Genomic DNA, 13,555 nt, shown 5'->3' with positions numbered 1-13,555 from the left:
CAGGCTACAGTAATGACACATTAACACAGTGCAGTAGTGTGTGTACAGTCAGTGTTGAACCATGTGACCTTTGACCTGTTTATTAACAGGCTGTAGATCACACTAGTTCAGAAAATGTGCTTAAATTTCTCTGTCATATCAACTTCAGTGTGAGTCAGTGTGAAACAGAATGATTACTTGTTAAGTGTAGTGCAACCATACCCAACGATCTGATGACCTCACCTGCACAGAAAGATTAGTTGCTGTAAGCCTTGAAAACAGTCAGCTGAGATTAAAGGTGAAGTGTGTCAGATTTTGGAGGATTTGTGGCGTCTAGTGGTGAATTTCAGATTGCAACCAGCTAAAAACTTCTGCTGGCCAGAATAACAGGGCGGCAGTAGCTCAGTCCATAGGGACTTGGGTTGGGAACCGGAGGGTCGCCTGTTCAAGTCCCCGTCCGGACCAAAATATGGAGCGTGGACTGGTAGCTGGAGAGGTGCCAGTTCACCTCCTGGGCACTGCCAAGGTGCCCCTGAGCAAGGCACAGAACCCCCCAACCGCCTGGAGCGCCTGTCATGGGCAGCCCCCTCACTCTGAGATCTCTCCACTTTGTGCATGTATAGGTCGCGTTTGTGCATGTGTGTGCTCGGACCTGTGTGTAATTGACAAACAGAGTGAAAAATTGAATTTCCCCTCAGGGATTAATAAGACAAACAGAGTGAAAAATTGAATTTCCCCTCAGGGATTAATAAAGTATATAAAATTAAATTAAAATAAAAAAAAAAATTCCTTCATTGTTCAGGTAGTTTTTAACGAGAGCTGAAGTATCAGCAGAGGTCTCTTCCTCTCCAAGACAAACTCAGTACAGACGTGTCATGTTACTAACCAGCGTAACTCCGGGCTACACATTGCAGTTGGGCTTCTTACTACAGCAGCCGAATGCCCTTATGTGGAGCCAGAGTTTGGTTTGTCCGTTCAGTTGTTGTAGAAACATGGTGATGCAATGGTGATCGTAAAAATCTTAGGCCCAGAACACAGTGCATGTGTGAGCAGCGTGTGAGGGCAACCTCGCTGAACTGCTGCGATTCACAGTCGGTACGTTTCCAGTCACAGTGAAGTGGAGCTACAGTCCCAGCTGGACGAGGACATTTAACTGGACTACTGTCCTTGTCCCAGTATACAAGCACGGGAGGGGAATCCATTTATTGAGGCAAGTATGTGCGACTCCTCTACGATAGGTGGAGATATGCCCCCTTGTGTGTGGGCTCTAAATGGGCTGAAGAACAGGCCCCATGTGGGATTGTTCACAAGTTCCATGTTGACCCCATGCCAGTTCCCCACATAGGTGGGTTTACCCAAGTGGGCTCCACATAATGCTACCTGGGTAGCCACTGTGTATGGGCCCAGATAGGCACCTTATCTGGGGATCACTTGGGTAATCCCACCCTTGTGGGCAATTGACCTATGGCTAAGCCACGCCCCCCTCCACTCACTCGAACAAACTATCAACATTCAGTGCCCGGCGCTATGGCAGGTGTCACAGTACACGGCATTTCACAGGAGGCAACTGATGATTTTTGGGGACATAACGATCAGATGTCATTGAGAAGTAACCAAAAGGGCCTAAACTACGCATTGGAGGGATATATTCATCATTTTATTGTTGAGAAGGTCGATGAAAAGCTTAAATTACAAGCCAAAATTTACAGGTCACAGTGTACGCTTGTGAACCGCATCTGGTTGCCGTCACCATCAAAGACAACAAGTTAAAGTGCCACTGAAGTTAAGGTTTTTGGCTCAGAATATGAGAAAAGGATAACGGCCTTTTTACCATCTTTACCAAGAGTGTCTCTCCGTTAGTTTGGTGCTACAGTATTTACACTGAATCATTCAGCATAACGTTTGCCAACCTTTGTTATCTCTGCCATTACAGATAAGTTAATGAAGCTAAGCTCCAGAAGTTAACGTTAGCTTAACTAGAGCCCTTTGGACAACAGCTAACAATGATGTACGATCACCAAAGTACAAAACTAGAACAAAATAGGCTAATGAACTCCCAGCAAACAAGGTGACATGATGAACAACGCAGCTAGGAGCTAACGTTAGGCTAACTTTAGCTAACGTTAGCTAGAGATGTTAAAGATAACTTTATATTTCTTTCCAGCAAAGTGACAATATGTTGCCTCAAACACAATGTTGACTTACCTTAGAACAGATGTAGACATCATTGTTAATCTTATTCACGTTGAGTTGATGTTGTGGTCTAACGTTACCACACAACTTTATCCAAAGGAGACACTTTTCTCGGTTGAGATGTGGTTTAAAGTGTAAAAAATACACCTGGTCGCCCAGCCTCTCAGGATACCTTGTGTCAGAGTTGCATGTACCCCATGCACACCGTTTGACCATTTTTAAACTTCAAATCTCAGAAAAAGCTCATAAAACCGAACAAACTGACTTTCTGTAATGCATTTCAGTGGACGTCCAGACAGAGAATGTCCCAGTGTATGGGAATGGCTATACGCACTGTGATTGGCTCATCACGTTTGAGGGTGGGGCTTAGCCATAGGTAAATTGGCATGGTGCCACTACAGAACCTGGGACCAGGTGCATTTACTAAATCTTTTTCTGCACTATAAAATATCTGACCGTACATTTACAGAGAATTACTGCCTATAGTTGCATCATTTTCACAGTAAAGTGTAGAAATGCTGTAAAGTCAGAACGCTTTCAGAAATATAAAGTTTAAATACAAAGTGAGCGAACAGAAGAAAAATCTATCAAATCAATATTTGGTGTGACCACCCTTTGCCTTCAAAACAGCATCAGTTCCTCCAGGTACACTTGGACACAGATTTTGAAGGAACTCTGCAGGAAGGTTGTTCCAGACATCTTGGAGAACTACCCACAGATCTTCTGTCTCTTCATGTATCCTGGACAGACCAGATGATGTTGAGATCAGGGCTCTGTGGGGGCTGCACCATCACTTCCAAGACTCCTTGTTGCTCTTCACGCTGATGGTAGTTCCTCATGACATTGGCTGTATGTTTCAGGTCATTGTCCTGCTGCAGAATAAATTTGGGGCCAATCAGACGCCTCCCTGATGGTACTGCATGATGGATAAGTGCCTGCCTGTATCTCTCAGCATTGAGGACACCATTAATCCTGACCAAACCCCCAGCTCCATTTGCAGAGGTGCAGCCCCAAACTTGCAAAGAACCTCCACCATGCAGTTCTTCCATGGAAACCACTTGTGGTCAGACCTCTGCGGACAGTAGATGGATGTACCTGGGTCCCACTGGTTTCTTGGCCGACCACGGCGTCTGCGGTCCTCAACATTGCCTGTGTCTTTGTGCTTCTTGAACAGTCTGCTCTGAAACCTTTGCCTGGGAGAGACCCTGCTGATGCAGTGTGTCTTGTTACTGTGCTCAGTCTCGTCATGGTGTTTGACCTGTGACATCTTTCACAGCCTCACTTTGGCAGCAGAGTTTGGCTGCTCCTCTCCCAGTTTGAAGCCTCCTACACAGCTGTTTCTGTTTCAGGTAACGGCTGTGTTTCAACCTACACATGAAACTGATGATCATTAGCACCTGCTTGGTATGACTGGTTAATCAGACACCTGATATGATCCTACAAAATCCCTGACTTTGTGCAAGTGTACCTGGAAGAACTGATGCTGTTTGGAAGGCAAAGGGTGGTCACTCCAAATACTGATTTGATTTAGATTTTTCATCTGTTCGCTCACTTTGCATTTTGTAAAATGAAAAAAACAAAACAAATAAACTGGAAAGCATTCTTACTTCACAGCATTTCTTCATTCCTGCCTCAAACATTTGCACAGTAATGTATAAAAGCAGGAATACAGACGAGGTGAGTTGGTCCTCACCACTGTTACTTTTCCTGACTTCCTGTAAGTGCTGAAGCTGTTTTACTTTTGCAAAAATCAGTTTCACATCACTGAGGTCCTCAGGTTGTATCAGAAACAGCAAACCAACAGCTCCCCCAAGTGGCCATCTCACCACACTACCTGCAACTGATGCTGCAGCACATCGTCTTCAATTTGAGTCAAGCTAAAAGCCTCTTATAACTTTGACATTCCTTGCTTTCAAAATAAGATAACATGATTAAGACTATTACAAAGAATATTACTGATTGATGTGCAGTTGACGTGACTTTAAACCACACCTCAAGGTAACAAATAATAAGTGTTATAAATGTTTTTCAAGTACCGACAAATTTACAACAAAACAAAAGATAATTTATGACTTAAAATAAATGTTGAACACACTGTTATTGTTTTAGGAGTTATCACCACTCTTTATTTTTGGATTATAATTAAACAAACTGACAAACTCTTGCAAAATATCACTTGATACGATAAAACCCTTGAATCTTCGAAGGTTGTAAAAAACCAAAAAGTCCTGATTAATGCAGATGACGAAAACAAAGGAGAAAAAAAAACGGTGATTTCAGAATGAAGTGGGTGTGAAAGTCAGAATGTCGGTTTCAGAAAGTTACAGAAATTTTCAGATACGCTCTCCCTCGATTCCAACGTTGCAAAGGTGTGTGAGGACGAGATGTGAGACAAAACAAAACAGGCTTTATATGAAGTATACTGTGACCCTGCAAGTTTTTGTCTTTCAGCCCACTTTGGCAAAAAAAGTTCATCTCATCTTCAACATTCCTCTCTTCATCTACATCGTTTACTCCTCCGCCACAGTCTTCTTTTACACCTCATCTCCTCCGTCCTTGGCTTCTAATCTTTCCTGTTCAAGTAGTCCTGCTCCTTAATATTTCTCTTCTTCACTCCACATTTGTCTTGTCCTTTTGCGTTGACTCTTCCTCACCCTCACCTTGTCTTCCCCCTCATTCATCCTCCTCGTCATCTCCTCTCAAAGCGTTACGGAGACTCCTCCAGAACTCCCCGCTCCTCTCCTCGTCCTGAGGCCACTCCAGATAGGTGGTGGAGCTCATGAGTTTGCGCAGTTTGCAGAAGCGTTTGGGGATGTCGTCCTTGGACAGCGGTTCCAGCAGGATCAAGATTGCCGCGTCTCCGGCGGCATTCTCATCAAAAAGCTGAAAGTGGGAGAAGTCCAGCTCGTAGCGGCACCAGTCAGACTGGACAAAATTCTCAGAGAGGATGAAGATGGTCCGCCGGCTGCGCTCCATGGCGCTTATGATGTTGTCCACAATCCAGTGTCCAGGAAGGAAGTCCCGCTTGTGGAGGCACAGGGTCAGAGGCCGGGGGGGTCTGGGGTTCACAGAGTCTCCATCGTTCTCACTGAAAGAGTAGAAACCAGAGAGCACAGGGGGAGGCTTTATTCATGCCATGTGTGGTATACATTGGATGAAATTCATCGGAGGAAAGGAATTAAACAGTCTGACCAAAAATTGAACACTTCCAAAAGTTTTTGTAAAAGTCATCTTGGCTGCACTGAGCATCTTGTACCAAACTAATATTGAGATATTAAAAGCTTTTTGGACTCGTGTACCTCATTCAGAGGGTATGAGTAATGTAACAAATTGGAAATGCCCAAAACTGTTCATACGTTTTCCTACGAAAATGACACACCCAAATTCGTGTATCCCACAAATCTGAAAGGCTGCGATCAGATGCAAAGAAGCAGTCCCATGCAGTATTGAATGGAGGCAGGTTGGGGCGGTGGATGNTTCTACCGTTTTTTTTCCCCGTTAAAGGGTTTTTTGGGGAGTTTTTCCTGATCAGCTGTGAGGGTCATAAGGACAGAGGGATGTCGTATGCTGTAAAGCCCTGTGAGGCAAATTGTGATTTGTGATATTGGGCTTTATAAATAAAATTGATTGATTGATTGATTGACAACTTGTTAGAGGAAAGAAAGCCCAGACCAGGAAGTAGTTACAATCAGACGCTCCAACATTAGAAGATTGGTTAAAAACTGTTCATGAAATTTACATCATGGAGAGATTAACATTTACTATAAAAATTCAATCAGAGAAATTTAAGGGACTGTGATCAAAAAGTGTCGGATACATTAACTCAAGGAGACCATGTCAACTGGACAACCAAGGAGATCGTGTTGTGTGTAGATCTTTGTGGATGAATGAGTTGTCATTTTTATTTTTATTTCAAGAGCGCTGAGAGTAAGCAAAATGTTGAACTTTGCGTAAAATGCTGCCCTCGTCACTGTTGCTTTTTTTACGTAGACTCACAAGTCAGTCTTTAGACGCTTTGCTTAACTAAAGACTGATGTCTTTCTCCCTGATTTTGTGTTTAGATGGGCGGATACAATTTCAGATTTTCAAAAAACTCCCTACGTTGCAGAACCAATAGTAAATCCGCAGGGCGGTCCTTCGGTGGCTCGCTGAACCCTTGTGCTCGTAAACATAGTCCAACTAGAAACACGTGTAGCGGTATGCATTTGCAGAAGACGCCGTCAAAGTTAGTGGATGTTTGTCGCATTTGTGGCGACACATTCTCGCCAACTAAAAGAAACAAACATAATCTTTTACAAGGCCATGACTCATCCGTCCGGCCAGATTATACATTGGCTTTGGCGGACGAGAAAAGGGGGAGCGCACATTTCCAGGAGGGCGTGTTCTTTTCAAAAATGCAAGAGGCGTTGCTTTGTTGCCAGCCGTTTTCTCCGGTGTGTTAAGCACACTTTAGAAAGGAGTGTCCCCAGACTATCAGAAGGCGGAGATCTCTGATTGTCTGGTGGCGAGACTACTTTTTACGGAGCTGCTCTATGGCAATGGAGGACGGACAAATACCACAAAGACCAACCCTCATATCTTAAATGTGCAAGTGCTAAACAACAACAGTAGAAGACAAATATGCTAATATATTGTATATATATTTGTACATGTTTCCTCGTCTGACTGGGGACCCGTCCTCTCTCAGTTCATGCTTCTGCCTTCCCTTCATCCAGAGCAAGAGCTCCACCTTGTGACGACATGGAGAATCATAGATATTCATATCAAAGCAACGAGTTGCAACCACAGCTGAATAAACGCTGCCTCCATAACGCTCCTGGCTGGATGTTTCCTGAGGAGCTCCTCGTGTTTAAATAAGGAAAAAACCCCACTTGGGTGGACCTGGGGCCTTAATGCCGTTGGACACAGCGCTGAGAGAACGCCTGCTCTATTTGCCTGGATACCACACGCTAACACAGCATGTGATCTCATCACTACTCATCATATCTCATCAAACCTGTAAATAACATGGATAACGTTAGCCACGTGATGCTAACAGTTAGCCCTGTCACTGTGAGCTCCAGTCCCACAGCAGCGGTCTCATGATACACGGAATCAACAAGCTGTGTGCAGCTCTACAATTAATGAGCCCCTTTTAAACTGTCAGATTTGATTTTGAAAGTTGCAGTGACTTGACAACATTGGCCAGAATTCACTGGGATTGGCTGAATTTGCATTAATTGGTTGAATCCTGGAGGGTCTAGCAAACACACATAATTGTGCTGAAATATTATTAAGTATTTTTAATAAACCTCTGATGTTACCTTGGCTCCTCCAGTTCAGGTACCAAGAAGTTTTCCACCCAGCTGGCGTCTCTCTCACTGTAGGACACAAAGGCGTCATAGGATAGCAACCCTTCTGAACCCTCCTCATCTCTGCGTTGCCGTCGTCGCCGGGAGCTACGCTTGGCTCTTAGCCATGCCCACATCATCTTGAGGTACCAGAACGCATGGAGGCGCCACAGCACGATAGTCAGCAGGGTCCCAACAAACAGCGCCACCCCACAGCTCACGGACACAAACAAAACCCTGTGGCACTCAACAACAGAGGGGTGGACCTGACCCACCAGATGCCCATGCCGCTCAAAAGGAGAGTCGCAGGTGTAGCTTTCCTCTCCATCTGTTAAATGCATGTCTCCACCTCCGTTGATGGCCGACTGGAAGAAGCTGACAAAGTCACAGGAGCAGACGAATTTGTTCTGACCCGCCTGGAGTTCCTGCAGTCGACTGTACGACTGGAGGTCTGAACGGGCGAACATGTTCAAGATGTTTGACTGTGGGAGAACAGAGAGGGGTCACACTGGGAAACACAAAGAGAACTGGAAGAAGAAATATGATTTGCAATTGGTCCTTACCTGTATTGTCAGTGTTTGCAGATTGGGGAACAGCTGCCCAGGGGGCAGCCTCAGTATCTTGTTCCCAGAGAGGTGGAGCTCTCTCAGGGCGGGCAGGGCCAGGGTGAAGCTTCTGAGATTGTTGTTGCTCAGATCCAACACCTGATAAAGTATAAGGTGAAAGTGTTTTTAGCTGTGATGGTGTCAGACCTGTCAGTATGACTGCTACATGGTCCACTCAGTACCTCCAGAGTTGCAGGAAGACACGGGGTGACGGTTGCAAGTTTAGCCCCAGAGATGTTGAGGTATCGCAGGGTGGAGGGCCAGGAGCAGCCTGGAGGCATGGAGATGTATCCGTTCCTGCTGATGTCCAGGTGGGTGAGTTTGGAGAGCTTTGTTACCAGCTGGCTCACTGCGGACAGAGACTGGACAGCAGAGGGACAGACACGTCTTCAAGCAGCTCAGGACATTTCTTCTTCAAACCTGGGGCTTCAAACTTCAGCATTTTCCAACCTGGACTTTATTTTCTTAAGTCTTTGTAACTACTGCAGAGTCATTTGACCCTGGAGTGAAAGCCGCTTGTAGCCTCTCCCAATAAATAAAACAGCCACATGTTAGCCGGAGTTAGTGGGTTTTTGTGCAGTGGGAAAGGAGCTTGAGACACAAACACGAGGTCCAGATTGAAAAATACTGAAGTTATCAACCGGACGGATTTAGTTATTGCAACATTTGCTTTTATTTTCTGTTCCCAATAAGTTTGGTAAAAAAAATGTGCTAACAACTTCAAATTGCTTGTAGCTTTGTAGCTATGAAATAAAATCATAAAACACATATGAATTAATGGGAAAACTAAAAAAAATAATAACACCTTCAGAGAGTTCCCGCTGACGTTTAAAACTCGGAGGTCCTTCAGCGAGCTGTCTCCCTTGCACAGCGACTCCTCCAGAGTCATGTCAGTCAGCAGGTTGTCGGACAGGTCCAGGTACTGTAGGCTCACCAGCAGTCGGGACGTTGCACAGGGCATCACAAACACCTGAGGGGAGAAGTCCTGACTTTAAAATCACCCTCATGATTTTAAATTTCAAAATTTAGACATTTGTTGTTGTTTTCTTTTAAATGCTGTGACCTTCTGCTTCAGGTCAAGGAGAAGGAAGAGTCAGTACATCAGTGACAGCATTCAGATTTTGCAGTAATGCCAGACTTTGGTGCCACTTCTATTGAAGTTAATTAGGGGAAAGGGGGGCATGACAAATCCCACGATAACCCATCGTATCTGTGTTGTTTCACCTTCGACTGAAAAATGCTGCCGAGCTAATGTTAGCACGCAAACTCTCTGTTGAGACCACACACTGTCACAAAGTCTGGACCGCCTGGCTGGCATTGGGATCACTGGTGTTGCACTCTCCTGGTTCACATCATACCTCACCGCCCGTCAACAATTTATGTAATTAAGGAACCACAAGTCTGGGTGTTCGGGTGTTCCACTGGGTGTCCCCCAGGGGTCAGTCTTGGGTCCACTTCTGTTCATCTACCTCCTCCCCCTGGGCACAATCCATATTCACTCTAACTGGACACTGTGCACTGCACTTGTTTTTATGTTGATGTTTTGTTTTAACGATGTCTTTTATCCTCTACGCTCTGTAAGGTGACCTTGGCTGACGTGAAAGGCGTCCCAGTATACAAGCACGGGAGGGGAATCCATTTATTGAGCCAAGTATGTGCGACTCCTCTACGATAGGTGGAGATATGCCCCCTTTCAGCTTGTTAGTATTGGACCTTTTTCCTGTTGACCTATTACGTCACAGACCAAACAATCTCAATCCCGTGTTTTCGTCCCATCCATGTATTTCAATATATTTAACTCTTTCAGCTGACAGAGCATGGCCTGTGTCTCCTTGTCCCTCTAAAACTGAATGTAGAATGCTGTCACTGACGTCATGAACCTTTCCTCTTTTTCAGATTCCTTGCTTTAGGAACAGTACGTAGTGGACTGATGTAGTAGTTACCACATGTTACACACGCTATATTCCTTACCTGAGAGTTTATGACAGACACCTTCCTGGGGTACTTCAGCAGAAACCCCAGCTCCAGAAACGAGACAAACTTAAAGACGTCCAGCACCACAGTGTTTCGTACGAAGAACTCGTCTACGCTTTTATGATCGGACCAGCTGGCTCGTGCCCACCTACCACCAGTCGAGAAGCAACAAACCATCACACGACATGCAGTTATTCGTTCAAGCAACACTTCACCTCTGGATATAAACTTTTTTAGTGTGAAGTAGTTTTATTAAGTACTATTAATTCATTCAACCGTCCATTCATGACACGACCCTTTAATTACAGCAGACATTTTGAGGAAAAGCGCAGGTGAAATTGACAAATATTTTAAATGTGCCAGCGAGCTATTCTGGTGAGCCAGCGTTCACAATAACAGGACCTCCCCTGAATGTAATTCAGGTACCATTAATGCTATTAAAGGGTTACTTCACCACTGGAAAGATGTCCGTTTAATTCAGCTATGATGCTCTTCATTTGTCATTAGGCATGTTTTTGTCAAAAAGTTGCAGAGTCTAGCAAGAAAATTGCTAATATTTGAACATGGCATCTGATAGGTCATGTTGAAGTTTCCTACCTGCCCTCGCCTGTCAGCGTGACATTATCCACGATTAAGGCGGTGAGTGGCACGCCATCCAGCACTTCCAGTAGGTTAACAATGGCCTCATCAGACACCCTAAAGTTGTGGAAGGTAATTTTCCTGAAGAGTGAAATCATACAAGAGCGGCTGGTTGGTTTCTGTGTCAAAGTGATTTTTCTGCCATGTGGCATTTCACAGTTTTACACGCTTACCCCCAAAAAACAACAATATTTGAGTACTGCATACATTAATGTCTCTCAGTTCCACATTTTGCTGGTTTCAAATGAAGTTTGACATCGACTGCAGAGCAAGAGGTGCTGCAGCTATACTGAGAATATTGCATTAATTTCCCTTTAATTACATTTCCCTCCCATTATTCTCAGTTTCAATCAATGGTTGATCAATAGTGTAAAGTGACTGCACTCTTAGCCCAAAAAGCATATGACTGAGGAGCTTTTGTTACCATTGGCACTGCAGTGTGTGCTGCTCAGTGCTGCACAAGTGCTAAGACAGAAGAGAAGGAGATTGTGGACAAACCTGATTCTCCTCCTGGCTGACTCTCTGAAGGGCTGAACAGACAGATTCCCAATAAGATGGATGTCCTCTAGTATGAGAGGTGTCTCGGGGTACGACACGTCCCTGAGCACAGCTGAGGCTAAGGATATGTTTGTTAGAAATGGACTGTGGAGGCTCAAAGTGACACAACCCAACGGCCAAACGTATGCTAGAGTACCGGACTCGTACCTGCAGAGAGAGGAAGACACAGGAGAGGTAGAGTGAAAGATGGGAATAGTAAGACCTTTAAAGGGCATGAGAGCCTGCCGGTTCAATACTCAGTTCTTCAGTCTTTGGTCCTTACCTGTCGCCTCCAAGAACCTCCACCTTAACTTGGTGGTAGCTTTTGTTTTACTTGTCTGCCTATGTCCCAACCCTCACCTGTCTGAAATGAGTTTCCTCTGTAGGGTGTCTGGGCTCAGCCTTAGAGATAGGGGGAGGAGTCAGACATCTGGAGGGAGCTCGGAGTAGAGCCGCTGCTCCTTTGCATCTAAAGAGGTCAGTTGAGGTGGTTCAACATCTGATCAAGATCCTGGGCACCTCCTGTTAGAGGTGTTCTGGGTATGTCCAACAGGTATGAGGCCCCGGGGCAGACCCAGAACAGGTTGGAGGGATTACATATCTCATCTGGCCTGGGAACGCCTCAGGGTCCTCCAGGAGGAGCTGGAACATGTTGTTGGGAAAGGGACGTCTGGAACACTTTGCTCAGCCTGCTGCCCCCACAACCCAGCTTCAGATAAGCGGTTGAAAATGGATAGATGGATGGATGGTCCTTACATTTTCCCTCCATACATTTTAAAGGATAAGTCTGGGAATATTCTATGTCTTTGTTACCATCAACAGTTCCCATGAAAAGACCAAAGCCAATGTGTTAATTCATCTCTCAAGGCATTTGGACTTCCTGTCCCTGCCAACCTTATCACCAGCTCCATCATTTAACTTGCTTATACTTCATAATGTGTCCCGTCATCTGTGAGTATAATTCATTTGCTAAATTTGGATCATGTGACGCAAAGTGTTCGTCATCCTCATACAGTACAAATCACAGGGCCCATTAGATAGAAAATAAATCATGTCAGGATTCACACCAAATTTGAATCCACAAACTTTCTCATACAGGAAGTCCTACTGAATCTGCTCCCACCACGTTTTTATTTCAGTTTTTTTAGAATAAATTTCACTGAAAGTGGCTACACAGTCACTCAGTATGTTTCTTCTTCTCTTACACATTTAATGCTACTGGACTTCCGGGTCAAAGCCCGGGGCGGAAACTGTGGAGCATGCTCAGAGCGCCTCGGCCAGTTTGGGTCTGATTGACTGTATACATGCAGGAGTCACATGATCTGGGTGTGTTAGTCACACTAACATGTTCACATGGCTGACGCAATAAATTCATTTTCTCTGATGTCATGGAAACGGACTGACTGATGTGTTTTGCCGTCTGTATGGAGCTACATTAGGGTCAAAAGATTTTTACTTGAAAAAATAAAATTTGAAACTGAAAATTCATGTGTTGATCTTGAATTTTGAAAAATACAACAATGTATTCAAAATAAAAATAAGTACCTTAAACGTTTTTTCAGGTTAAATATAATGTTGATTCACTTTGGTAATTCTTTTGAATGAATAATTTATTTGGTAATTCTTTTGAATGAATAATTTATTTTCACTTTTCACTTCCATATATATTTTAACATTTGAAGTCTTATTTTTTTCAGTTTCAAATCTTTTTTTCACTTTCAGATCTTTTTTTTTTGAGTTTCAGACTTTTGACCCTGATGTGGCGTGGGGGGCGTGGCATCAACTGAGAGGGGTGTGGAATCATGAGTGACAGTGCCTTCAGGGAACGTAGGAACTAAACTAATTCTGACTCAACACTTATATACACCATATTCATGTGACTGGCAGTGTAAAAATTGATGCCAGTGACAAACTTCCATTTAGAAATCTGTTTTAGACAGTACTGAGCACCAACCGCGGTATAAGAGCCATAAATTATGACAGATTTTGCAGTTCAACCGCCACATTTTAAGTGCTGTTATGTCCGATTTCCACATAGCACTGTGAACGCAGCGTAGTGTCCACTGCGATGATGGCGTCCGGTCGGTCGGGTCAATCTGCTGGAGCCCATACATCCAGCACACAGGTGAGACATGTTAACTAAGCTTTGGGAAATCATAACAAGTATTAAGGGGTCGTTTCTGTGACAACATACATTTTCACAGCTCCATCATCACGGCCCTGTTGATGCTTCCACATCCAGACGTGTCCCCTGGATGAAACCTTTGAGCTTGGGGAAAAGGAAACAATCCTAAAACA

At 44.3% G+C, this 13,555-nt stretch overlaps 2 protein-coding genes across 2 annotated transcripts in view; one reads left to right on the top strand and one right to left on the bottom strand.

The window, feature by feature from the left end:
- rnf175 (ring finger protein 175) overlaps positions 1-13,555 on the top strand; it is a 394,559-nt gene that overhangs the window by 17,757 nt on the left and 363,247 nt on the right. The gene's annotated exons all lie outside the window — the stretch shown is intronic.
- LOC126403679 (toll-like receptor 2 type-2) overlaps positions 4,287-13,555 on the bottom strand; it is a 15,056-nt gene continuing 5,787 nt past the window's right edge. Inside the window, exons 5-12 of the mRNA XM_050066388.1 lie at positions 11,219-11,425; positions 10,679-10,801; positions 10,079-10,229; positions 8,913-9,077; positions 8,290-8,469; positions 8,066-8,206; positions 7,476-7,984; positions 4,287-5,260 (exon numbers count right to left, since the gene is read on the bottom strand). Coding sequence (XP_049922345.1) covers positions 4,846-5,260; positions 7,476-7,984; positions 8,066-8,206; positions 8,290-8,469; positions 8,913-9,077; positions 10,079-10,229; positions 10,679-10,801; positions 11,219-11,425 — 1,891 coding nt within the window. The 3' untranslated portion in view covers positions 4,287-4,845. The remainder of the gene's footprint in view (positions 5,261-7,475; positions 7,985-8,065; positions 8,207-8,289; positions 8,470-8,912; positions 9,078-10,078; positions 10,230-10,678; positions 10,802-11,218; positions 11,426-13,555) is intronic.

This window comes from Epinephelus moara, chromosome 17, assembly GCF_006386435.1.
Source record: "Epinephelus moara isolate mb chromosome 17, YSFRI_EMoa_1.0, whole genome shotgun sequence".
Classification (NCBI taxonomy): Eukaryota; Metazoa; Chordata; class Actinopteri; order Perciformes; family Serranidae; genus Epinephelus; species Epinephelus moara.
The sequence above is the reverse complement of the archived record's forward strand: the minus strand, read 5'-3'. Positions and strand labels throughout refer to the sequence as shown.